Source organism: Amblyomma americanum, chromosome 3 (genome assembly GCF_052857255.1).
Source record: "Amblyomma americanum isolate KBUSLIRL-KWMA chromosome 3, ASM5285725v1, whole genome shotgun sequence".
In the NCBI taxonomy this organism is placed as follows: domain Eukaryota; kingdom Metazoa; phylum Arthropoda; class Arachnida; order Ixodida; family Ixodidae; genus Amblyomma; species Amblyomma americanum.
In genome coordinates, this window is record NC_135499.1 from 183,441,439 (window position 1) to 183,465,524 (window position 24,086).

The following is a 24,086-nucleotide window of genomic DNA, read 5'->3' on the forward strand; positions in this document are numbered from 1 at the left end:
CGTCGACGAATAGACGCAGCCACTTCTTGGTGCGTTGAGTTGTCTTTCACCATCTTCTTCAGCACAAGTATTTCGTTCTTCATTTTTGGACAGTCTTTGGCCGCCGCTGATTAAGCGCTAATTAAGGTAAGCTTGCTTTGGTGCAACGCAGTTCTCGGAATTGTAGACGAGAGCTTTGCCCAGATGCGCTGTTGAAGATTTCGCTAAACTTCCGCATGAACGAAGTGTGCCCCGGCTTGTTTCAGGGCTACGTCGTCGGGCTCTTGTAGCGCCCCTGAACTTCAAAGCTGCGGAGTGGCAAAACACGATAGCCACCCTCTGCCTCGTGAAACTGGAATTGCTTGCGACATCTTGGAAAGTTGTCATACAACCCGGCTTAGAAGGGAAAGTTGAGAGAAGATTGCGGCACGTTTCTCGAAGTCTTGGTGATATGTAAAATAAGCGCTTATCTTTAAATGCCCACAGGGAGAAAGCCACCCTAACGGATCGCAAAAGACCTGCTGCGGCCTCCTTTCCGCTTTGTCAAAGAGGCAGCTTTCCTTTCATACACATGCAAGCCGCGCAGTTAAATCTGACAAAGGACGTTTTCACACGTTAGAAATCAGTGTCACCAAAGCTAATGGATAGTCGAATATTACCATCAATGTCGACAACGGTCAAACCTGGGCAGAAACACGGCGGACGTATTTGAGTAATCAGTCTCTTTTCCATCTTCAAGCAGGGCCCTGTAGTCTGTGTTGAGCATGATCTCAGACACGTGCTTTGGTTTCCAGTATTTTCTTGGCGTTTCGCGTAACGAAGTCTCCTTTCTTTCATGTTCCTTACTGATAGTATTCGAAGCCTGTGAAAACAATATAAAAACAGTTGTAGCGATAGCTACATTACGGTAGAATTTCGAGCCTTCAGCGTGGCGGCGCCGTGGTGGAGGCGACGCCGCCACGCTGTCACGCGGTTGGTCACGTAGTGTGGTGCAGCTGCCCGCGGCGCGGTGCGCCGGCGAAACCGAGCTGCCGCAGCTGTGCGCATGCGCCGTGTCAAGTGGGATGAAGATGAAGAAGGTATGCCCAGAGAAGCAGAGCTGCGAAAGACTGACTTTGCAATTCAACTCAACAAGTTCCACTTGGCCAGCTGTAGCTATCGCGTCACTCCAGGTTTAACCAGAGCTAAACCGCCGACAATTTTTTGATACTGTGAAAGGATTTCTCAGGACAGTCTATAGAAAATGGGGCCTCCGCCAATATAATTATTAGGATATCTGCATCACAGCCGCCGCGGTGGCTCAGTGGTTATAATACACGGCTGCTGACTCGAAAGACGCGGCTTCAGCTCCGACCGCGGCGGTCGCATTCCTATGGATGCGAATTGCTACAGGCCCTGTACTGTGCGATTTCAGCGTACGTTAAAGAACTCCAGGAGGTCGAAATTATCCGGTGCCCTCCACAGCCACGTCCTTATAGTTTGAGTCACTTTGGGACTTTAAACGCCATAATTATACCAAACCAAACCAGAGATGTGTCCAACACGTCACTAAACTGATTCTGATTCTTCAAGCCACTTTCAGGGACGTATGAACATTAAAATACTTTGTATGTTAATACAGGTATGTCTACTCATGACTTCGATTTTTCACGCTTGTGCAAGCATATGTCACGTCACAATTCAGCCATCTGAGTTGGAAAGCTTCCAGCTTGTGGCCAAGGTGGCATGTCTAAGGGGCCATTGAAGTCTCTCTACTATTTCGCAGACGGTACGAGTTCAGCGACAAATATTCTGTACACCACCATTGGGTAAGGTAGTGTTCCCGAATGGTGGAAGGGACAATTAAGAGCCGATTCGGCGGTATCCCTTGCACTAAATGAAGCTTGCTGCACACGTCCCCTATGTTATACACAGTGCAGTTCTATGTACTTGAGTTCACCTCGGCTCGTATGAAGTAAACAAACTGACTTCCAAATTAAATAAAATTAGTGGGCACATACACATAAGCCTCTTACGTGCGCATAATTCGAAAGAATTTCTCTCGCTTTTTATTAGGAGTTAATTAAATTACGCACAAATTAATGCACTTAACTATTAATTAGGCATTAATGCCTATTAAATAACGTATACTAATTTCCTACTGATGTTTGCTTGGTATTAGTTAATGAGCACTCACAAGTAATCAGCGTTTACTAATATGTACTTCGTGTCAACTAGTTATCATTTACCTCTAGTTGACTATCCTCTTAGCTGTCTAGCATCTATAGAGCACCCTAACACATCTTTCACTATATGTTGGCTGGCCCTATGATGTCACGAGCTTTTGTGCCGCCACTTTGCCTGCCCACGCCGGGTTCGCGGCTGGTAGAACATTTAATGCTTTCGCATTACAACAAAAATCCAACTGTCCTCCTCAGAAGATTGCCAGTGACACTGCTGAAAACGTGATTAATTGTTGTCGGGAAAAATCTCGAAGACCAAGCCTGAAATGGGAGTAGGACGGACTCGTTAGCGTCAAACAGCGGTCACTGTTCGCCGCTATATGTTTTCCGACTTGTCAAGGGGGAGTGTCGCCGACTTAATGTCCTGGACTCCTGATGAACGGTTCCGAATACGCTTCACTTAAAACTGCAGACTGGCATGTCCAGCAACGCCAATCAATTTTTTTCAGTCGCCATTGCCTTGCGTAAAGTACATTCTGCTTCCTGTGCGTATGGATGTTACTGATAACGCCAGACTAGTTTTTTTTCATAAAGTAAGCAGCCGTACACTCACAGTGCGCGAAGCCAGATGCTGCGGACAGAAGCAAGTGGAGGTCACAGACACAAAGCACACCTCCGCCGTTGTGACTACGCGCAGAGTACAACTAACCGCACTCAGGCCTTCAGTATAGCCGGTGCTTTCAAAGGGTGAGTGAAAGAGTGAGTGAATGAAACGACAAAGAGACCGCTCTTACCAAAAACGGAGCTTTTACATAAGATCTAAAGTGCCAAGAAACTAATTACAGGTGTCACAAACACCGACCGGTTTTACAAACTGCATGCGCCGAAACCGAGTTTTTTCGTGAACCCCAGAGGCCCTTCACCATCGTTCGCTTCAAAACGGCGGCAGCCAGTCCTTCTTGCTGCGGCCGTCACGAATTTCAATCAAGGAGGGAGGGGGGGGGGGATTTTCCTATTCAATTTTAGATATAATTGGGATTTCTGCTGCTGGAAAACAGTCAAAATACTCGCAAAGAGGCAGACATTCATTTATTCAGTGACAATGGTATTTCGATGGAGTGGTCCTCATAATCCCTTTAAGGATCCTTCAAGCCTTTTCTTCCTCTGCTTTCACATATCTTTCAAAATACTGTAAACAGAATGCGTATTAGAAAAAGAAAACAAACAGAAACAATGGCAGGTCAATCAAAATCCTCACCAGTTATTTACACCAAGCAACTATGGAAAGCAAGGGCCCGAACATTGCTGTAAGCACCTCGTATAGCCTGTGGTGGATCGACAGAGCAGGTACTAAGCGCGCAGGTGCTACGAGCGTACTACATTTTCCCACGGTTCAAATAAACTAACTGTACGTCGCGTTACGCCACATATTACCATGCTGAACTGTAACGATGCGAGCAGGTGTGAATCGAGGCACGGGCCCCATGCACTTGCTACACGGACAAAGGAGAAGACCAGAGGGCTAAGCCGTGCGGCAGCCTTAAAGCACCGGCCACATGTGCCAAAGTCCTCTGTATGTGTTGTTCGCGAAACATTTACCTTGTGAGTGGGCGCGAACGGTTCCTTGCTGCCAGCTCACTCAATCGTATATGGCCAGGTGCAGCTGCACCATTGGGACAGAGCAAGACGTGGAAGACTAATTTCCTATTTGTGCTTTTTGTGCTACCCGTGACAAGTGGATGGTCACGAAGCTTCGGGTGCAGAATCTGCATAGCTTCGAAGAAAGCAACAGATGGGAGACGTCATCTGTGTGAGGAAATCACAACTTGCGACCCCTTAAGCAAGGCAGTGCGTATGTAAGCATAGACTCTATTGTCTGTCGCCTCTTTGTGCCTGCCGCTATGGAGACTGAGGCTTTGTTCAGCAGTGCGACTTGATTCGAGGTGTCATGGTAAGGCGAGTGCATTCCACGTTCTAAAATTACAGTCAGCTTTAGCAATGAAATCTTTGGCGCCTTTCACTAACTGCATGCAAGCTCAAGCGCTTGAATTACAGCGTACTTGGCAAACCAAGTACTTGAAATCAATCGATACTGCATGTGGCACTGACCGATGCTATGTTCACCCTGTCCTGTATATGGTCACTATCACAATCTTTCTCCGACAGATGTTTAAGCGTATTTCTTTGCACGCTGACATAAACCCCTAGCGGCGCAAACAGCACTCTCTCATCCGAGCGCACGGCTCATAAGTGCTGATGTCATAAGCTTCTGGGTTGTAACACAATCGGCAGGTTGCTGGCGTCGGCGCCGAAAGTTCGATTGCCACGTCTCGGCCAAGGGGACGAAAATTTCATTACGTGACTAACTTTTGGTTGGTTACTAAGTATCTTGGAAGGGCCGGCCAACACCCTAAAAGATGCGTACCTATGCAAGAACTTGCCTAAGAACTGATTTACTCCGGCTTTATATGTTTCATGCGAAATTAAATGCCTCGGTGTTGGGCCCCAGTGTATTCTTGTATTTATTGGTGCTTTATGTGCGCGCCAAAAGCAGCGCCTAAGTATGCAGCGCGTTCAAAGGAGGCGCAGTTGTCAAGACTGCTTAAGCAACCACCTTCACGGTCTTAGACGACTGCCAAATTGGAGATGAAGTACTGCTTACCGGTCGAGGACCGCTTTCGTCCTAAATGAATCCTCGATTAGAACCACAAGAACTTTTTTGGAATTCTCACGGAACATGAAGACAAGTTACCAGATCTAGAGTATTGTAATGTCTATTTCAGCATTAATTCAACTGCCATTTAAATCTTTCGCTATTAAGACTGGAGGAAAAGTGGAAAAACTCTACACTCGGTGGAAATAATTTATTCAACCTGGAAAAGGGTTACCGGCAGAAACATAAAGACGCACACCAAAAAAAAAAAAGGGTTGGACAAGGACGGCAGAGGCTCAGCATGCACCAACTGACCCACGAGCTACCGCTTTTGACAGTTTTATTCCTCAAAACATACTTTCTGGTTCGCCTGCGCGCCTTGGAACACAGAGGCAAGGAATTAGGAATCCGAGTACTGAGATTTTAGGGTTTTCCTTAAAATTCTCAACCATTTCGGACCTTGCTGAAATTTAGAACCTTTGGTTGCAAGCAGGCTTCCAACTTATCAGCTCTCCAAGTGACAGATGTCATGACACTTATCAGTGATCATAGAGAGTTAAGTTGAGTTGAGTGGTTGTAAACTATCGGTGGGATTAGCCTTGCAGTTGCTGCCGGCAATTGCTCCACCGTAGCGACACTGAAATAGAAATCACAGAAACACTGTCCGCAAAAACCCAAATAGACGCTCCTGAGGTCACCATGTGGAGGCCAAATCCGTGTCCTGCAGGTAAAGTAGAAGAAGGCGAGAAGCATCCCTTCTACTCGACTGGCTCCCGCGCGGGAAAACAATGTCCTGAAGAGAACTGTGAGGAACATAGACTCCGATCATCCGCATCACAGATACGCCGCATACTTCGATGCATATTGAGTTTGCCGCCCGCTGCAACCGATCAAGCAGTTGAACAGTGAGTTGCGTCCACTCACACTATGTATGCATTAGGGGCAGCCAGGACTACAACGTGTCCGCGCAGGGTTTTTGCAGAAAGGTTCTGATGTACGTACAACTCTCATCTGCTAGGGAACTGACGAAGGTGTGGTACTTCGGAGACGACGTCTGTCGTATCTGGAGGATGAGTTCACAAATATGCGTCACTTGCAGTGACGCTTGAATACGTCAGATAGCTAATGCAATTATTGTTCCAGTTATATGCCGTTTTCTGTGGCTTAATTGGGAAGAGACAATCTGATGATGCTGGGGAAAGCAGTGAACATCTGAGAGCAAGTGAAGAAATCACCGCGCCCAAGCAGAGCTAAGCCTGGTCCAAATTCTATTGCGCGCACTTTGAAAAGAATGCGAGGACTTGGAAATTGAAGCCCCACCAGCTCCAGTGTTGTCTGCGCTGAGCAGTCGCGTGTCAGCTTAGCCGTACTGCACAGGTGGAACATTGCCTGAACGCGCCCTTCTCAAGAACTGACGACAATCCTCGTGCATTGGTCGAGTGGTTGCAGAAGTTCGCCTGTATACTTGTATTATGTTGCTGCTGTGGAAAGAGATAGAAAGGGCCCCACTTGTCAAACTTGTTTGAGGAGATATGGAAAGAGGCCGGAAATGTTTCAGCCGCAGTTTGAAAGAAAACATTAGATTCTCCAGCAAAAATAGACCGCGAAATACTCCAGTGCATTGATGGCTGCCGTCTGACAAAGTATTTTAATTCCTTCTTTAGGAGGGCAGAAAGAAGAATGTTTTCTGTTGCGATTTTTCTATCTACCCTGCAAGTGGTGCTGCGTACTAAAGCGCAGCCTGACATCCTATTCATGCTTGCTGATGACATGGTAAGTGAGGGATTATGACTCGGTACTGCTCTTTATATAGATCACAGGACACTGAAGCTGTTTGTATATTATTCATTCATTATAGTTGCTAAATGGACACGCGACACAAGTAATGAAAGGAGTGTTTCTGCACGTACTGGCTCGGCATATGCGGAAATCTCTGTCCTCACTTAAAAGACCTAGTCTAGGTCACGCCCAAAGTACGAAAGTCATCGGTAGCCCGAGATGGACGCTTATAGACTCCCAAAGCATCGCACAGTGGCGCTGCTGCGCCTAGGGTGCCTCGATGCCCGCGCTTCCGGCGCTGGCATCGAGGCACCCTAGCTGCGCCTGAGTTGCAGCGCCATCTATGGCAGAAAAGTAAAATCTGAGACGTTGACTTCTGCGCTCGCTCCTCTCGGCGCGTGCTTTCTTGCTCGTGTATGCGTTCGCGCTGGCTCGCCACCACATCGCAATGTATCGCCTGCATCGCTTCTTCAAGAAGATTGGCCGGACTGACGCGGATATCCGAAAAGCGCACTTAATTAAACGCGAGAAATTCATTAGTCACGTCTACTTTATAGAGTAGACGACGACGAGGTACGTTTTACTGCGAAATGCGTTACTCAAGTAAGCGATCACATAATGTAGGACCTAAGCGATCACATCGTGTAGGACGTATATATACCTCAAGGTACGTCTGCTATTTAACTGTGTGGTTTCTTGAACATGTGCTTTCGCAGTTCAGCATTATGTGGGCCGTGAAACGAAATGACTCATATGTCACGCTAGCAAATGTAACCTACAAATTCCCTTTCATGCGTTCTCGCTCCAGTTAAAAGAAACTTGGAGATTCTCAGAGAAAAAAAAAACGTTTTCGCAAGAACCTTTGAATTCATATAAACCGATTTTGGCAGGACAGCGTCGGCTGTGAAGCCCTGGCGTTATCTATGTAAACGAAGCCGGCTGACTGATATTACTGCGAAAGCACTATTCCAATGGGTAAACTCCGGGCAAGATCTTGGAATGTTCGCGAATATGCGAACATCTTTCGATGTATTCGGGCTTGTGCTAAGTGAAAAAAGCAAATAAAAATAGATGAGATAAATATCCGCGATTGCCATTCGAACCCACGGCGCCGCGAAAAGATCAGCATTGCTGGCCGCAGCGCGAGAGCACTATAGACTGTCGCCGCAGCCGAACACGCCTCATGTTGTTGTTGTTGTTGCTGGCCCTGAAGTAAACCGCGGCACACTGTGTCGTTGTTGTTGTTGCCCTCAAAATGATAACGGGGCGTGCCCACCGCGGGGGATTGGCCAAGACACAGGCGGCGGTTGACAGATGCTTAAAATGATAAAATTAAAGCATTAATAAACTAAAATTAAAAGTAAGAATGCAGATTTGCGGTTGAAATTTTAAAAAACATCGACTTCGTCATTAAATTCTATCTGCGCTGCGAAGACACAAACAGCGAATTCTCTGTTTTATTCGTCTTCGTTTTTGTTCAGGCAAATCTACTTTCGCAAATTTATAGAACTAGGCAGAAGTACACTTTTTTTTTGTTGCTTGAAAAACAAGCCCAAAAAACACCATTCGGCATGCAGCTTCCGGAGTTTATTTGAAGGAATGGAAAAGAAGGGGATCCTCAAAGTTACTGCTCCTAAATAGGATGCAGCCGTTGCTGCCCAGAAGGAAACGCCTTAAGTCTAATGCTCAACGCATACCGCTTTCTCTTGCAGGGATGGGACGATGTCAGCTTTCATGGCTCATCTCAGATTCCCACACCCAACCTGGATGCGCTAGCTGCAGACGGTGTGATACTGAATGCTTTCTACGCCCTGCCTACGTGCACCCCATCAAGGGCGGCTTTCATGACAGGACGTTACCCGATACGAATGGGTGAGGCTTCGGGAGACAAGGAGGGCAGCAGCAGTAGATGAGAGCTAATGGTGCTTAAAATGGCTGAAGTCTTTAGAACCGTCAGTGTTGCTACTGTATAGAGGAATGAGTGGCAGTTTAATACTAAATTTCTTTTTGAGCATATTCAAGGCAGGGCAGCAAGGAGGAGAGTTCGTAAAGCGGCAATACAAAATTGAGGTCTATTAGATAAGCCTGACAATTATTATTTTACTAGCAGCTCCATAAGCAGCAATGATTAATATACAAATAACGGCACGTCACTAGATTATTATTATACTGCGGCTTATTCAAACAGACAATTTATCAATTCTCACAACAGAGGAAGCAAGGTCGTTTCGATCTTCAGAAGTGGCTGAAAGGAAAGGTTCTATAAACACTGAAGCGCCATGCATATAAAAGGCTGAATGTCTAATCTAGTGAAGTTCGTTCTTTTGCGAAGTATAGGCTTGGTGAGAACAACAGCCTAGAGTATGAGCCTCTCCTGACGTCCTCCATGCGTACGTCAACACACACGTCATGCGATACGTTCAGTCGTTCTGGCTCCACTCCAGGGTAGCTATTGAGGACCAATGTCGGGCCACATCTCTAAAGCGCCGGTGGTAGTCCATACCCACCAGCTGTCTGGCTAGCGACGGGAATTGCTTGAGCATGTGTTTGGATCAACAGAGCATTAATTCATTCCGGTTCTGCTCAAGGTGCATCTGCTCTTTAGGGCTGCGGAAAGCAAGGCAATGTGAAGGTTTTCCTGACTCTCGACGACTGTTTTTTATCTAGACTACACATATGCATACAGCACTCGTGCACACAGGCGCAGAATAGAAAAAATCAATTTTTCGGGTGCTCTGTACGACGTGAAGGACGTGAAGGTAGGGGTCTCACTGAGGTAGTATGTCAGCAAATAGCCGGGCCATAAACCAGACGCTGCTGTTGGACGATTTCAGCTTTGATGAAGCGCATATGAAAAGCCTCTTTCCGTATCTCGAAGATTAAAGGCTGTCTTCTCTCGCTGTATATTTCTTTAGGCATACAGGGATACCCTATCAATAACGGTGAACCTCGCAGCCTCCCCTTGGACATGCCAATACTACCTCAGTACCTCAAAGAGCTGGGCTACGAAACTAACCTCGTTGGGAAGGTAACCAATAATTAACTTCTAATTTTCCAATATGTTACCCTCATTCACACTTTAACGTGACAGCGTCAAAGACCCCGATGTCCAGAAAAATCTGGTGTCGGCGTTCACGTTGTGAGCGTAAAATGACGAGTATGACTCTTGCAGAAGGTATTCAGAGAGCGATCTAGGCGGCAGGTGCGACACCTAGGTCATGTTACTTTGCTTCATCATCACAACTTGCCCATCGTTGCAGATTGCAGTTTAATTATTAATTAGACGCACAGGAACTGCAACCTGGGTCTCACGGTGGGCCTTGTGAGACTTATTATTATTATTAATTGGTTTTGGGGGAAAGGAAATGGCGCAGTATCTGTCTCATATATCGTTGGACACCTGAACCGCGCCGTAAGGGAAGGGAGAAGGGATGGAGTGAAAGAAGAAAGGAAGAAGAGGTGCCGTAGTGGAGGGCTCCGGAATAATTTCGACCACCTGGGGATCTTTAACGTGCACTGACATCGCACAGCACACGGGCGCCTTAGCGTTTTTCCTCCATACAAAAAAAAAAGTCCGCGGCGGCTGCGTTTTTATGGAGGAAAAACGCTAAGGCGCCCGTGTGCTGTGCGATGTCAGTGCACGTTAAAGATCCCCAGGTGGTCGAAATTATTCCGGAGCCCTCCACTACGGCACCTCTTCTTCCTTTCTTCTTTCACTCCATCCCTTCTCCCTTCCCTTACGGCGCGGTTCAGGTGTCCAACGATATATGAGACAGATACTGCGCCATTTCCTTTCCCCCAAAACCAATTAATAATAATAATAAGTCTCACAAGGCCCACCGTTGGAAGCACCTGTCATCGCAGGGCAGTGGCGCATCGCTTAACCGCTCCGCCACTGCGCCAGGAGGGTTATGAGGACTCCCAGCGATCTATGAATGTAGAGTAGAGAACGACGTTCATAATATATGGGAATTACGCTATTGCGTCATGCCCTTCAGCCGGAGCTTACCCTTGAGCCTGAGCTTAAGCGTCTCCTCCGTTTACTTCTTTTTTTCTCATTCACGTGCAATTTACTAGAGCCATTGTATGTTGATGTCGTTGATGAGTGCATGCCTTGCGCACTCTAGGTCGCTGCCAGATCCAGTTTTATCTCGAGTAATATTAAAAGCCTGACTCCGAGTTATGATTTTTGGATGTCTACAATGTGGTGCCACTTGCACAATATTTACGAGACTCTAATGTCATGCGTCCGTAAAAAAAAAGACCCTTAAAAGGGCTTAAAGCGTCCTCTGAGTCACCTCTCATCCATTCGTTCTGCGATTCCGAAAGCTACTGCCGCTTTGGTCGTGAAATGGAACAGGAAGGGACAAAACGAAGACAGTTTTTATATAGCTTTATGTAGCCGCACATTAAGATAAAAAGGCGGCCAGAGCTGCCGAAAAAATCGCGAAGTCCTAAGAAATGGCGATCGCTATTGCGTGTGAATCAGCGAAAGCAGCAAAGGGAACTAAGCGCGCTGCACAGAACGAAGAGAGAGAGAAGAAAAGAAGAAGAGAGGTTTACCGGGAAGCGCCCGTTTTGCTACCCTGAACGTAAGGAGGGAGATCGAGGAAGAGAACGAGAAGGGAGAGGAGAAATGTAAGATCCATTTAGTGCGTTGTGCGAACGAAGCGTATCCAGGTTGTCTTTTAGAATTTGACTGCACACGGGAGTTTTTAGAAGCGCGACTTAGCCGGGCGACAGGTTTGCACCTAAGGCGTCAAGGAAGCCTGAGCTCGCTGTCTAGCTCGGAGAGAAGCGGGCCTTAATGCCCCGTCCGCAGCGAAGGAGAGCATGCGTCAGCCAAGCTCGAAGAAACGGACGAAGGAGACGGCACGTGCAGCAGCGAAATGACTTGGCCAATACCCGAGTACGGTTGCCAGCGCCTATGAACGCTCCTAAAATGAGCTAGAGCTTTCCTGCAAAGGATTTGATGCTTACTTTTACTTTCCACGAACAGATAGGAAACGCAGTCGTGTATATGGATCCATCTAACCCGAACAGGGAAGAGTGCTTCCCAGGGAATATCTGTGCGCAAATACTTTCACGCAAAGCAGGAAAAAAAAATAGTTTGAAGACTAAAATTTAAAATCGGCATTACTGTCGGGGGACCAGTAGCCTAGCTCGGTTAGGAATTATAACGGAGGCACATGAGCGCTCCTGTTTTTCTTTTTTTTTTGTGTGTGTGTGTGGGGGGCGGGGGGGGGGGGGGGGGGTCTGTATGTTTCCTTATTTCCGCGTGAATCACTCTGTTGCGTGCATGTACCAGAATTGTGTCAGCGCATAACTCATTCCGTATACAGACCTCAGTGTCCTGTGGGATTAAGTTTCGATTGCTTGTGCGCACAGTTAAAAGCATTTTGAAACCTTGCTTACTTAAGCTGAAGTGTTGCGCCGCTCCTGTGTGAACTCTTTCATCGTGTGTTGAATGTGCTTTATACGCTGCAACAAAACGTATCTCTGTAGCATGCAAGTTTTAATAAAATGTATTAATGGAATGTCTCTTGCTTTATACGCTCCTACAAACCGTATCTCTGTAGCATGCAAGTTTTAATAAAATGTCTTGATGGAATGTCTCTTACTGCAATTACGAAAAATATAGAAGCTAAATGTTCAGTGCAAACGTAAAGAGTGTGCTTCATGTTAAAGGCATGTTAAAGGGTATCTTGCGATGTTTGGTTTACATATCAAAAAATTCGATTTCCTGGACAATGCCATATGCGCTTATGCTCCTCTCTTCTTACAGTGGCACCTTGGCAGTTACACCAAAGCCGCCACACCGACATACCGGGGTTTCGACACCTTTTACGGTTACTACTACGGAGAAGAAGATTACTACAGCCACACCTACACTCACGTATGTATGCTGAAATCGCGAACAAGCTTGAATTCGGATGACATGGCGACGGACCTAGATGATCTCGAAGCAGATAGGGCGACATTTCTTACTTTCTTTTTCAGTGTTGAAGGTTAGAATTCTGGCATTGTAGCTGCTAAATTTTTAAATGGGTAATCGAGATATTTAGAAGACAGCCTCAATGGATGCTGAAAGAACCGAAAGAAGCAAAAATATAAGTAAGAATGTCAGTCTAATTCAGTTAACCATACCAGGTTTCACTGCCAATGCGCAAATCAAACAGCTGGACAAGCTAGACGAAGTCTTATCTGCGCGCCCTGATATGCACAGAAATTATCGCCATCGTGTCCCGCTTGGTAAGGGTCCCTTCAAAGTGCCTTGAAAGCATGTCTAAGGTGCACCATTGGCGAAAGAGCATTGTGTGAAAGAATAGCACTGCAGTTGTTTTATTCTTTAAGTTCTAGGACCGTTAACCGGAACTTGACATAGCTCTTAACTAGCGCCGCTAAGCATTGCGGCCTATGGCGCTGCAATACAAAAAGTGGCGTTATTAATTCATAGGCATTGTATGGCTACGCTTGCGGCTTCGTGTCACCACGAGCTTTTCATCACGATAAAGTTCGAACGAATTAAGTTATAAGAAAAAGAATGGTTGCATCAAATACAGCCTCAGAAAATCTCGCAGGGGAAATTATGAGGTTAATGTGGTGTAATTAATTAATTACCGCCAAAAATTTCCGATAAGTGGGCGGCAAAGCAGAAGTGGCGCCAAATTTGAAAACACCGGAAGTGTGGACGAAGTGAAGCGTGACGCCAAATTCGAAGACGAAGCGTGGCACCAAGTTTGAAAACGCAATATGGGGAATGATGGAACTTGATTATTTAATGCAATTATTTGAGGCAATTGGAAAATTTGATGTATTGAAGTCCATTCTCTCAATCAGATGATCACATTACCCTGTGCCGTCCGTCCCTCCCGCGCAACCATGATCGTATAGCGGTTAGTACCTTGCGTTGTGGCTGCAATAATCCAGGTTCGAATCCTGGTCAATGCTTGCGCATTCTTCCAATGCTGGTGCCGCAGTGATCTCATAACCTTTAGTATAATTAACGAATAGTAGGAATTATGGGCTTGATTTTTTTCGAAGGTGTTACCTACCAGGGCGTGTTCCGCACACGTCAAAGGCAGTGGAGGTAAAGCAACGAATCAAGTTTAAACACTATGGAAACAATAAAAATTTCGGGGTCTTTTGGCTGCACGAGGACCCCTTCGCAAGTGAGGTCCGCCGCGCGTGCAGGAGGGCACAGGTTTGAATCCCGGCGCCGCGCCATTAAAAAGAAATGGAAACCTCCGCATGCGATGGAACTGCATAACCAAGCTTCGGGTGTGGCCTGATCTCGGTGACACCAGCAGTCAACTCACTCGCTTGCCAGAATAGGATTTTGCCACATTAGTGTAGTGCTCAGTGCGTGCTCTTAGAAACAAGACAAAAAGAAGAAAAAAACAAAACTGCACATAGCGGCTGCAGCTGCGCCGTTTCAGAAGCAGACGTGAGCTTGTGACAACATACGCATTACTGTCACGATGAAATACCATCTCAAATTCACTTAGTTTTTCCTTCAAGCCCAGCCTGAACAGAGCGGTAAAGAGAAGGTTTTGCACACCAGTACCCTAAACTAACGCTGCTAGAAAAATCAACGAAAGCAACAAACGCGCTCAAAGCAGGAACGATTTCAATCAAACGATTAACGTCTTCGTTAACAGGCGCATCCGTAACACAGCGCGAGCTGCATTGGATTGATGGCGCAAATAAGCGCCAAGTTACATTGGCGTTTACGCATAATGTAGCATTCTGAGATAAGAAACGCATACTCTGCTTCTCGCACAAATGCTACCGGAAAAATTTGCGCACGCGTGAGCGGCGCTCATGAACGAGCCTCTCGGAACGAAACGTAAGCCCTCTCTTGTCGAGGCGACCTTTACTCAGCTTTCAAAATGAAGTGCCGCCCGCAGGCCAGCAGGTGGGAAGCTCGGATAGCAGGTGGGAAGAACGAATCCTTACGTGTGCAACGAAAGGGGAGATTGAATGCAGCTCGTAGGTTATTCGCGGTGTTTGTACACGCTGGTCATTCGCGCCGGCAACGACTTTTATTCAACCATCACACTATTAGTATTTCTCCAGCACCTCTTGACTACAAATTTCACGAACGGCCCGTGCTCCACTCTATAGCGTTACAAAATATCTTTAGTGAAACGTCGCTGTCCACGACGCGCGCCGAGCGAGCGTCTACACATAACGAGTAATGCACACCTTTCAATGAACAGCATTCCGTGGTCCGGACAGGCGGTAACACAGATTAGAAAATAAATGCAATCCACCTCAGAACGTGAGTGTGCGTTTCCCTAGGTGCCAAGTAAATCGAGCTCAGACGGCGATAACTAACGCATAGTTCCATTTCGCCCGTCATTCACGGGCTGAGCGATATTTCTGGCCACGCATCTACCTTGCAACACAAAAAAGCCACCAGACAGCTCGCGACAAGTGGCTTGCCATCAGGGCTTGCGCACCGACTGCCTTTACGCGCGTTAGGAAAGACATAGCTGCACAGACATACGCGGCATTAGTCAAGAACCCGATGGCTTCCGCTGCTTATAACGCCCCTCACAAACCTGGATAGGAAGTCCGCCGCTGCGCACGTAATCTCTTCTGCACACACAGCTCTGCTTAGAGTGGTTAAGGAGACCAAATGAATAAAAAATAATCCTGTAGACTTACCGTAAGTGGACGATTAAGTTTAATTTCGATGAAAACGTAATCCACGAGAAAACACGCCAACGACACTGACACATCCGCGCACATAGTTGTTTGCAGCCCGAACAATTTTCCGCCGTCTTGCGGTAAAATGGGCAAGAAAGAAACAGAGAGCCATTCCACGGTAGTATCCACGGCGTAAGAATAGAAAGGTGCACCAACGGCGCCGCTTGTCCTGTGCTCCAAGCCTTGCGCGAAAACTCTCGCAGTTTCACTGCCTGCCGACAGATGGCGCCACACAACAGCGGGCCCTCTCGCCGTTTGTGTCGTCGTCGTCTGCTTGCAATGAACGCGCCGTTGAACATAAGTTTTCTTGGGCACGGACTTCCGATTCGGTCTGTATTGTTGTTCTTTGACTGAAACATGACTGTATTTCGATTCTGGTGGTGTATGGTGGTGTCGCCGGTGCCTCGGTGCTTCGACAATGGGATGAAAGTGCTTTGCTCCACGATGCACGACAAGCTACAAGTCCTGCAAAGAGAAGTTGTCGCAAAGCGTAAGGCACGTCGTCAATATATTGACGACGTGCCAATTCATATAGGCAAAACAGGCAGGATTTTTTTCGTGCTGCATCATGCTAGCTCCCCTTATCCGCGTCGATTCTTTTCGTTATTTTGTGCGCGCGCCTTCGTTACAGGCCTGAAAGGCTACGTCAAATGGAAGCCGACAGAGACTAGCCAGTCAGAAAGAAACACGAAGTAACTAGGACTTACACAATGCCCCAAGTTGCGGGTTATTGAGAACACTAACCAGCGTTTATGGGCCTTGTGACTGCACAGGAGAACCACACTGGACTTGACTTTTGGACAGGCACGGAGCCCAACTTGGCAGACTCTGGAGTGTACTCTACCAACCTTTACACCCGGAGGGCGCAGGAACTCATACGCAACAGGCAAAAGGACAAGGTAATTGCACAGGTCCACAATAGCCTGTCTCTATTGGTTATTGCAGCGAGTCTATTGGTCGGTATGTCCAGTTGGATCTCTTATAGGGATCACTGCTCTCTTGCATAAGGTAAAATTGTATGTGTTTTTCTTTCATTCTGCAGCCGATGTTTCTCCTTTTGAGCTATCAAGCAGCGCATGGAACAGGAGGCCCTGATCCTCTTCAGGCACCAAAGGAGAATATTGACAAGTTTTCTTACATTGAAGAAGAAGAGAGGAGGTGTTATGCTGGTGAGTTTTTCTAAATGAATTTGTCCTCACTTTACTGTCCAGATGTGTGCTGCTGCTTTATAAAAAACGAAATCATAAAAATGCCTTTGGAACTAAACAAAAAAAGTCAACTTATGTCGCACGTGACTTCTCGCTTCAATAGCGCGAGCCGACTTTTTCTCCTTTCGATTTCTTATTTGCCCCGTTATATTGCCAAACTTTACTGCTGCGCGCCAATACACGCATGAGAACAAAGTGGCCTGCCTTACACGAATCGAGACTCCCAGGAAACTGTAGCGGTAACGACGTCGTGTGCGGGCGTATGAACAGAAAATTGTTCGATAATTTTTTTCCAAACATTGGAACTTCGCCGCGTTAAGCGAGCATAAGGTGCGCAACACGCCTACTAAGAGCTCGAAAAACCTAGCACATATTCGATGGGCACCCAGCCGCGGAAATGAATGGCATGGAGAAAGGTGCAGATTTGGTGGAAGTGAAAAACCTTTCCTCCCAGTGCGTATGTTGGAACAATAGTTAGTGGGGCTGTTCTCCGGATTGTGATACTTGCTCTAATCAGGAATTTAATTGAAGAAAGAAATTTTTGAAAAAGGCCTGGCGCTAGATGTACACACAGAAAAAGACGAGGAGACGAAGGTCTTTCGTTTTCTCGTCTTTTTGTGTTCGTGCATGTAGGGTCATGTCTTTTTCAAAAATGCAAAACAAACTAGCTCGGCAACATACGTTAGGCAATGAAGAACTAAACAAAGGAAGGGAGCAAAAAGATATTAAAGGAAGCAAATAAGGAAGAAAGAGCGAACGAAATATTGAGACAAGAAAAGGAAGAAGGCACTATTCTGTGGTTCTGCGTGCAAACGTTTTCAACCGTAGGGATGGTGGACGCACTGGACCAGTCCGTGGGCGACGTGTACCAGACTCTGAGCGAAGAAGGAATGCTGGACAACGTCGTCGTCATCTTCGTCAACGATAACGGTGGCACACCGTTTGGCGACCACTCCAGCCGCAGCTTCAACTGGCCACTGCGTGGGACGAAATGGTCTGTGTGGGAGGGCTCCACCAGGGTGCCAGCCTTCGTCTGGAGTCCCCTGCTTGCCAAGAGACGAAGGGTGTCCCATCAACTCATGCACATCGCGGACTGGTTCACCACATTGTACAAGTTAGCCGGTTAGTGTCGCCCTCACCGATTTTCTTTGTTGGCTACCCGTTAGAACCCAAAACACACGCGGCATATTAGCTCCATTAAGGAAATAACCCAAAGAAGTTTCTTTAGCTGTTCCCCGGCGTCGCCCGTGTGCTCGCTGGACTGCGATATATTGTAAATTGTGGTGTTTAACGTCTCGAGGGAACATATGACCTACGAAGGACGTCACGTAGTGGAGGGCTTAGGGTTAATCCAGAGCTCCTAAGGTTCTTAAATGTGCGCTGACATCGTAGAGCACGCGGGCGACTTTTAACGCGAAAGAGCCAAGGGTCTCGTTTAGGGAAGAAACCGCCGTAGTTGTTGGCGTCGTGACGCCGCAACATATTATGTTACCTACGCAAATAGCCTCAAGAAACACGTGTGCGGTATTAGCAGGCTTGAGACGTCCGGATATTTTTTTTTCTTCACTTGTAATTGTCTTCCTCACGGCCTACCCTTTCAGGGGGTGATGTTGCGAACTTGGGAGAAGTGGATGGAGTGGACATGTGGCGCCATCTGTCGAGAGGAGGGCACTCACCTCGCACTGATATGCTTTACAACATCGATCCCATGGAACCCGATTCCTTAGTGGCAGGAATTCGTGACTCGCGCTACAAATTGGTCATGGACAAAAGTGGCATTAACAACGGTCGCTACCGAACTCCAGGAGGCCATCATCCTGTCAAAGACCTCGACGAACTGTTTGTCCACTCTACCGCAGCGGCTGTTTTGGGGAATCTGTACAAGACAGACCACTTGAAGTTTCCTTGGGGCTGGAGGCAACGAGCCACTCTAACGTGCGGCCAGCGGGCAAGGAATAACTTTTCTCCGAACGATACGGAGTTCCTTTTCGATATCGTGAAAGATCCGTGTGAGCTCAACAATCTGGCCAGCTTTCTTCCGGAGGTAAGCGTCCCACAGCCCTTCTTTGTAGTTTACATTAAAAACCACGGCCTCTCTGCTTGCTGGCGAGCGGTGTGAAGCCTTGCGATCTGCTGCAAGAACCATTAGACTATGAGTGTAGCACAGTCTCTCTGCGTTGGGCTACGTACAGGGGTCAAGTGCAAAATGTTTTGGTGTCGCATTTGGCAACACTGTCATTTCCGTTCTATGGCGTAACGGTATGCTCCGTGACATCATAAAGGAGCACGGTACAAAGGCACCCGGAAAAATAAAGCGGAATAAAGAACTGTGCTCACTACCAGATTTTAAAACCAGGCGCCGCTATGGCAACGACTGATAACTAGACTACACAAGAATCAGGTATTTCTTGCTGCGACTTGCTTGTTAAAAGTTTTGTGACTGTAACACCAAAGGAAGAAAGAAGGAAAGAGGAACCAGTTTATTATGCTTGATGTGTATAAAGAAATGGGAAACCAAAAGTAACGATGATGTGTCTTTCCTAAATAGGTGCCTCTTCACTGCACAAGTAGAAAACGCAAAATACAAATTAAGTATGAGGCAACGCTGACAGTACGTGCTTCTAATAGGCGGGTTTCGAATACTGCGATGCAGAGTGGAGGTCAAGAATTCTTTTTTGCAAAGAAAGCAGTAGTTTTGGAACACAGGGCTTAGGAAAATTCTCCGTGACCTGGTTGAGGAACGCAACAATGCATGCGTATCAAGCTGATTTGTAAGAAAAGTACAGATGGATTCGTCTTACTAAAAAATCTTGTAATACAGCTGTATACGATGGCCGTGTTCTCTGTATTCTCAGTGTTGGTATCACTTTCTCTAATCGCTAATCTTTTATAAGATAACGACTGATTGTAACTGTTCACTCAGGCAGGTTTTACTTCTCTAGGAATAAATTGATATAGGCACTTGCATATCCATACAGAAAAAGGTTCAACAGACGAAAAGTAGACGAAATTCTGCCTTGCAAGTGACTTGAGTCGAGAGAAATGTTAGTATTTGACCTTCCTTTCAGTGCTCTGAATACATGTCTGCGTACTTTTCTTTTGTCTTTTAACAGGTTGTTTCTGCTTTGAAAAAGCGGTTGGACGTGTACAGAGCAGTTGCCAAACCTTCGCTGTTGTATCCTCGCGATCCTGCGAGTTTTCCTGAGAACCACAACGGAACGTGGGCGCCCTGGGTGGAATCATCATAGCTCAAAATTGTGTTCTAATTTTCGGCCCACGAAGAACCTGGTTATTAGGCCATCTCTCAAAGACTCTGTAGCAGCACCACCCCCTTTCAGAAGTGTCCAGACAACCGGCTTGCTTCCAGGCACGACAGCGCGGCCCTTCAGTATGCTCAGCATCTTCAGCATTCCTAACCTTTTGAATGTCGATACCCAGCAATTCTGGTACAAAAGCATTTTTGAACGGGAAACCATTTATGAACGCAATTTTTTCGTATAATGTACGATTTCACTACAACAATCAACTCATCTGCAGATCAACCCACGGCAGTCTTGAATTTTTTTTTCTATTAACATTTTTGCTACCGTCAAAAGTGTTCCCCATTGACTTTCTACGGGAGTCTTAACTGTTCGATGCGCCGATGGAAACACTTTAAAAGAAAGATTTTGCTGCATATCAGAAGAATGGACCATTACCTTCAATATTACAAAAAAAAGTATCTTACAATTTTACAGTTTTCAAAACATTGGTCTGAAATTGCTGGATATGAGTAAAAGCCCTTCTCCTAACCTCTTCAGAGCTTTGTAATGCATGGGGTGTTATTACACCGGAAGTGGGCAAATTGCAAACCCGCTGGTCAGTAGCTTTTACAGAGTGACGTGATTTTCTTATTGTCCTACATATTTGTGCTGACTGTGCTGACGTCAGCTCTCCCTGAGACTAGAATGAAAAAAGGCAATGCTAAAAACTTTAAACAGGACAAGTGGCAGTCTGTTGCACCACCCAAAATGTTCTGGAAAATTTTCTTGTTCTTTCTTTGTCTCCTCAAGGTCACTGCGCCGTAAACAATTTCGGGCCCTGTAGAGAGCGGGTGTTGTCTTTACACTGTTTTAACTTCAGCCACTAGGCCGAAAGTGGATAACAGGAACAACAGTTAACCACCGCTGAGGTCACTCCGTGCGTTTCTACCCATGCCCTGATCACGTGACGCTTGAAGTGTGGCCTCTGTTCTTCTTTATATTTTTAAAAACGTCAAATTTGTGCTACAAGCTCACTACACTGTTAATTTGACGTTTCCTGTTTTCAGCTGTTGTGTTCCCTGCGGCTCTAAGCTACCACCTCTGGAAAGGATAAGATTCTGCGTTAGCTGAAGCGGCCCTTCTCAAACATATTTTAAGGACTGATTCAACCCAAAAATTCAGCGTCAACAACTGAGTACAGAAAAAATGATAACCATGCAGGACTACCAAATAACTGTTTCCAAACCCGTCAGCACCAGGAGTGCGGACTTTAAACAGTTGATTAAAAGATTTCGTCGTGGCGTTATATTCATATTTCATTTCTTTCCAACGACAATCGTTCCAGTTTTGTTTTCTGAAAAGTAGTGTTTCAACCAGTGTTTGACCACTCTTTGTACGTGTACTTATTATCAGCAAACAATTATTGTTGAAGACGATAACATCGCGCGGAATGCTGAAATGAATATCATTGACTTCCGCATACGTGACTGAAATAAAACGTTCGCACACAAATCCTGTGTAGTGTGCATGCCTCTGCCAATTTGCCTGATTTGGCTTCAAGTAATACGCACTACTTGTAAATTGTGACACGCCCCATAACTAATAACTTATAACGTTTATCTAATTCAAGTGCGGAGCTATTAATGACGCCCCCACCTAGGCTGTTGGGAAAGAGAGCCTGCTCACTTTAAAAGCGCAGAGTCGCTCGCAATGGCGAGGAACCACTTACCTCAGTAGGGTGTTCAGACGATATGCGTAATACTAAAAACTAATTAATGTTTGCTTGAGCACTAGACGAACATATATATTTTAGTTTTCTGATTAGATATTCTTCACTAAATGGGTTTGTTCCACATATGACACGTATTGTATCGGTCCAGACATTTAGCACACAGCATTGCGGAAAAGCGGGCTTGATGTGGCAGCTCCGAATCAGTCCCCCCCCCCCCCCCTTTTTTTTTTCATCTGTTGCTATTATCATCGTGCTGGGGCGCAGTCACTGTAGCCAGGAGAAATTCCTGCGTTAGCTGCTCTTGGCTCTTTCCCTGGTTTTGCAGCGTCGGATCGTCCGCAAGCGCTAGTTCGCGCTGATGTGCACAGAAGGCGCCACCAAACCATGCAGCGGACACTGGCTAGGAGTCGTCGCCGTGTCCCACGACCTGAGCGTTATAGTATATTACATAGTTGCAGTGCGAAAGCACTACTTAACGGGGTCAAACATAAGCAAGAATCGTGTGTGAAGCCTCGGAGTAACTCGGGTAAGCTCGGGTCAGTTCGGAGGAGCGTCGCGCCAGCTGTAGCCAATGGGAGGAGGGCGTCGCGCCAGCTGCAGCCGAATGGAGAGACGGTGTGCAGATGAATAGGGAGGAACACGGTTGCGTGCACCTGCAGGAGCCAGAAAGAAGAGGCGAAGAATGAACACATGCTTTCGCTAGTCTGCTCGATTGAACTACGTTAAAACCCTACTACGTTTTTAGATGGGGTCAGTGCGCAAACTGGTTCCGGAATGCCGGGCCCGTTCTGTCGCCGCTTTAATCTCAAAGAGACGCGGTCATCTCTCTGGTAGGGACAGCAGCGCGTTAGTTGTCTTGTTTTCTTCTTCGCCACCGCGATGTCCATTGGCTGCGCTTGGTCACCTGGTCAGTTTAGTGCATAACTGGTCCACGCTGGCTCGTGCACCACACTGTCTACGCTGCGCGTGGCTGCCCCTAGCCCCGCGTGGCTAATGGTGTTCCCTTCTTGAACTTTGACTACGTATTGCAAAGCTCCAGTGCGCTCTACGCCTACAGTATGAGAGGACAGGATGCACGCGGTAGAGCTTTTGGGTGTAGATCTCGCCTGAAACTGTGAGCCGTTCTTTCCGTGGTTCCACACAGCAAAGTCCAAGAAACACGGGGTCCTGCCTGCCTCTCGTAGTATGGCTTGATAAAATTCTTCACGTGTGTAATATGCGACTGTCCAAAGTAGATTTGCAGGTCCGCTTCGTCAGCCGTGTGCAGTCCGCATCCCTGTTGATCGTTAATGCTGACCTTCCTTTTCTTATTGATGATGTGAAGCGCAACGTCTCTTATATTTCGCTTTTAGTTATTGGAAGAGTTCACTATAGCAATGATTATAACCGCAGATCTCCCGTCTGCCGGCTTGGATTTTTTATTTCAGCATTTTTGCTATCGTCAAAAGCACCCCTATTGGTTTTCTATGGCAGTCTTAACTGCTCGATGCGAGCGGCGGAAACACCACAAAAGAAAAATTTTGCTACATATCAGGATAATTGACCATTTTCTTCAATACTGCAATGTGAATTCCTTACAGTTTTCTGACATTCAAAATTTTTGTCCAAGAATGTCGGCCATATAAGACAGACAAAGCCTTATACGCGCGCACCGATATGCATAGATATTATCGTCATCTTGTCCTGCTTTGTAAAAGTCTCTGCAAAGCTCCTGGAAACCTGTATTTGATGACCAATTAGCGAAAGAGCATTTAAAAAATAAAAACTTTGCATATGTTTTATTCTTTAAGTTTTAGGATTGTTATTAGGAACTGGGAATAGAACTTAGCCATCGTCGCTAAGCCTAGCAGGCTATGCCGCTGCAATTTCGCATTATTAACTAATCGTACGAATAGTGCGCTTGTTTTTGTTCTTGTTTTCAATGAACTTACGTACCAGGTCATCTTTTCACGTTAAAGGGAGCGGAGCCTCGATTCCCTGTCAGCATTTGTTACAAAACAATCAAGTTTAAACGCTATGGAAACAAAAAATCAGTGCTCTTTTATCCCTTCCCTTACGGCGCGGTTCAGGTGTCCAACGATATATGAGACAGATACTGCGCCATTTCCTTTCCCCAAAAAAACAATTATCATCAATTGCAGTAACATCTTTGTTCAGCGAGGCTCCATCCGCAAACAGCTTCAGTGCCCCTAGGACGTCCCGTTCCGTGTAATCAAACGCCATTTGAAGTTCTTCATCGTTGGCTTTTTTAGACGTTCCGATTCAATTTCTCTGGACTGCCTGGAGCCACCTTTTATGGAGGACGTTCTGCTCAATCGATATAAATACATATACATGTTTGATTTATCTGTACTAACCAGCTGGCTTCCCATCTTAGTCATGTTCCAGGCAGCACCGTCAGCATATTGCCACGGACCTGGCTCGAGCTACCTGCGCGCTAAGCCGTGACGAGGACGAAGTGGTCGCGTTCGCGTGAGGCGCGCTCGAGCTGGGTCTGTTCTGGGCGATTAAAAACCTCGGCCGTTCTGCGGTCCCCCTCTACGTCTACGACTGTTCTCCGTCTGGCCTGTGACATCTGGTGGAGGTCGCTTGGGTATTCTCGGCTGATGCTCCATC

At 46.5% G+C, this 24,086-nt stretch overlaps 1 protein-coding gene across 1 annotated transcript; it reads left to right on the forward strand.

Annotated features, from left to right (window-relative positions):
- Window positions 1-6,474: 6,474 nt before the first annotated feature.
- LOC144124307 (arylsulfatase B-like) lies at window positions 6,475-20,171 on the forward strand. Its single transcript, XM_077656942.1, has 9 exons — window positions 6,475-6,567; window positions 8,286-8,445; window positions 9,489-9,601; window positions 12,359-12,469; window positions 16,062-16,187; window positions 16,331-16,457; window positions 17,325-17,618; window positions 18,098-18,540; window positions 19,610-20,171. The coding sequence occupies exons 1-9, from the start codon at window positions 6,475-6,477 to the stop codon at window positions 19,742-19,744; spliced, it is 1,602 nt and encodes a 533-aa protein (XP_077513068.1). The 3' UTR covers window positions 19,745-20,171.
- The last annotated feature ends 3,915 nt before the right edge of the window (window positions 20,172-24,086 follow it).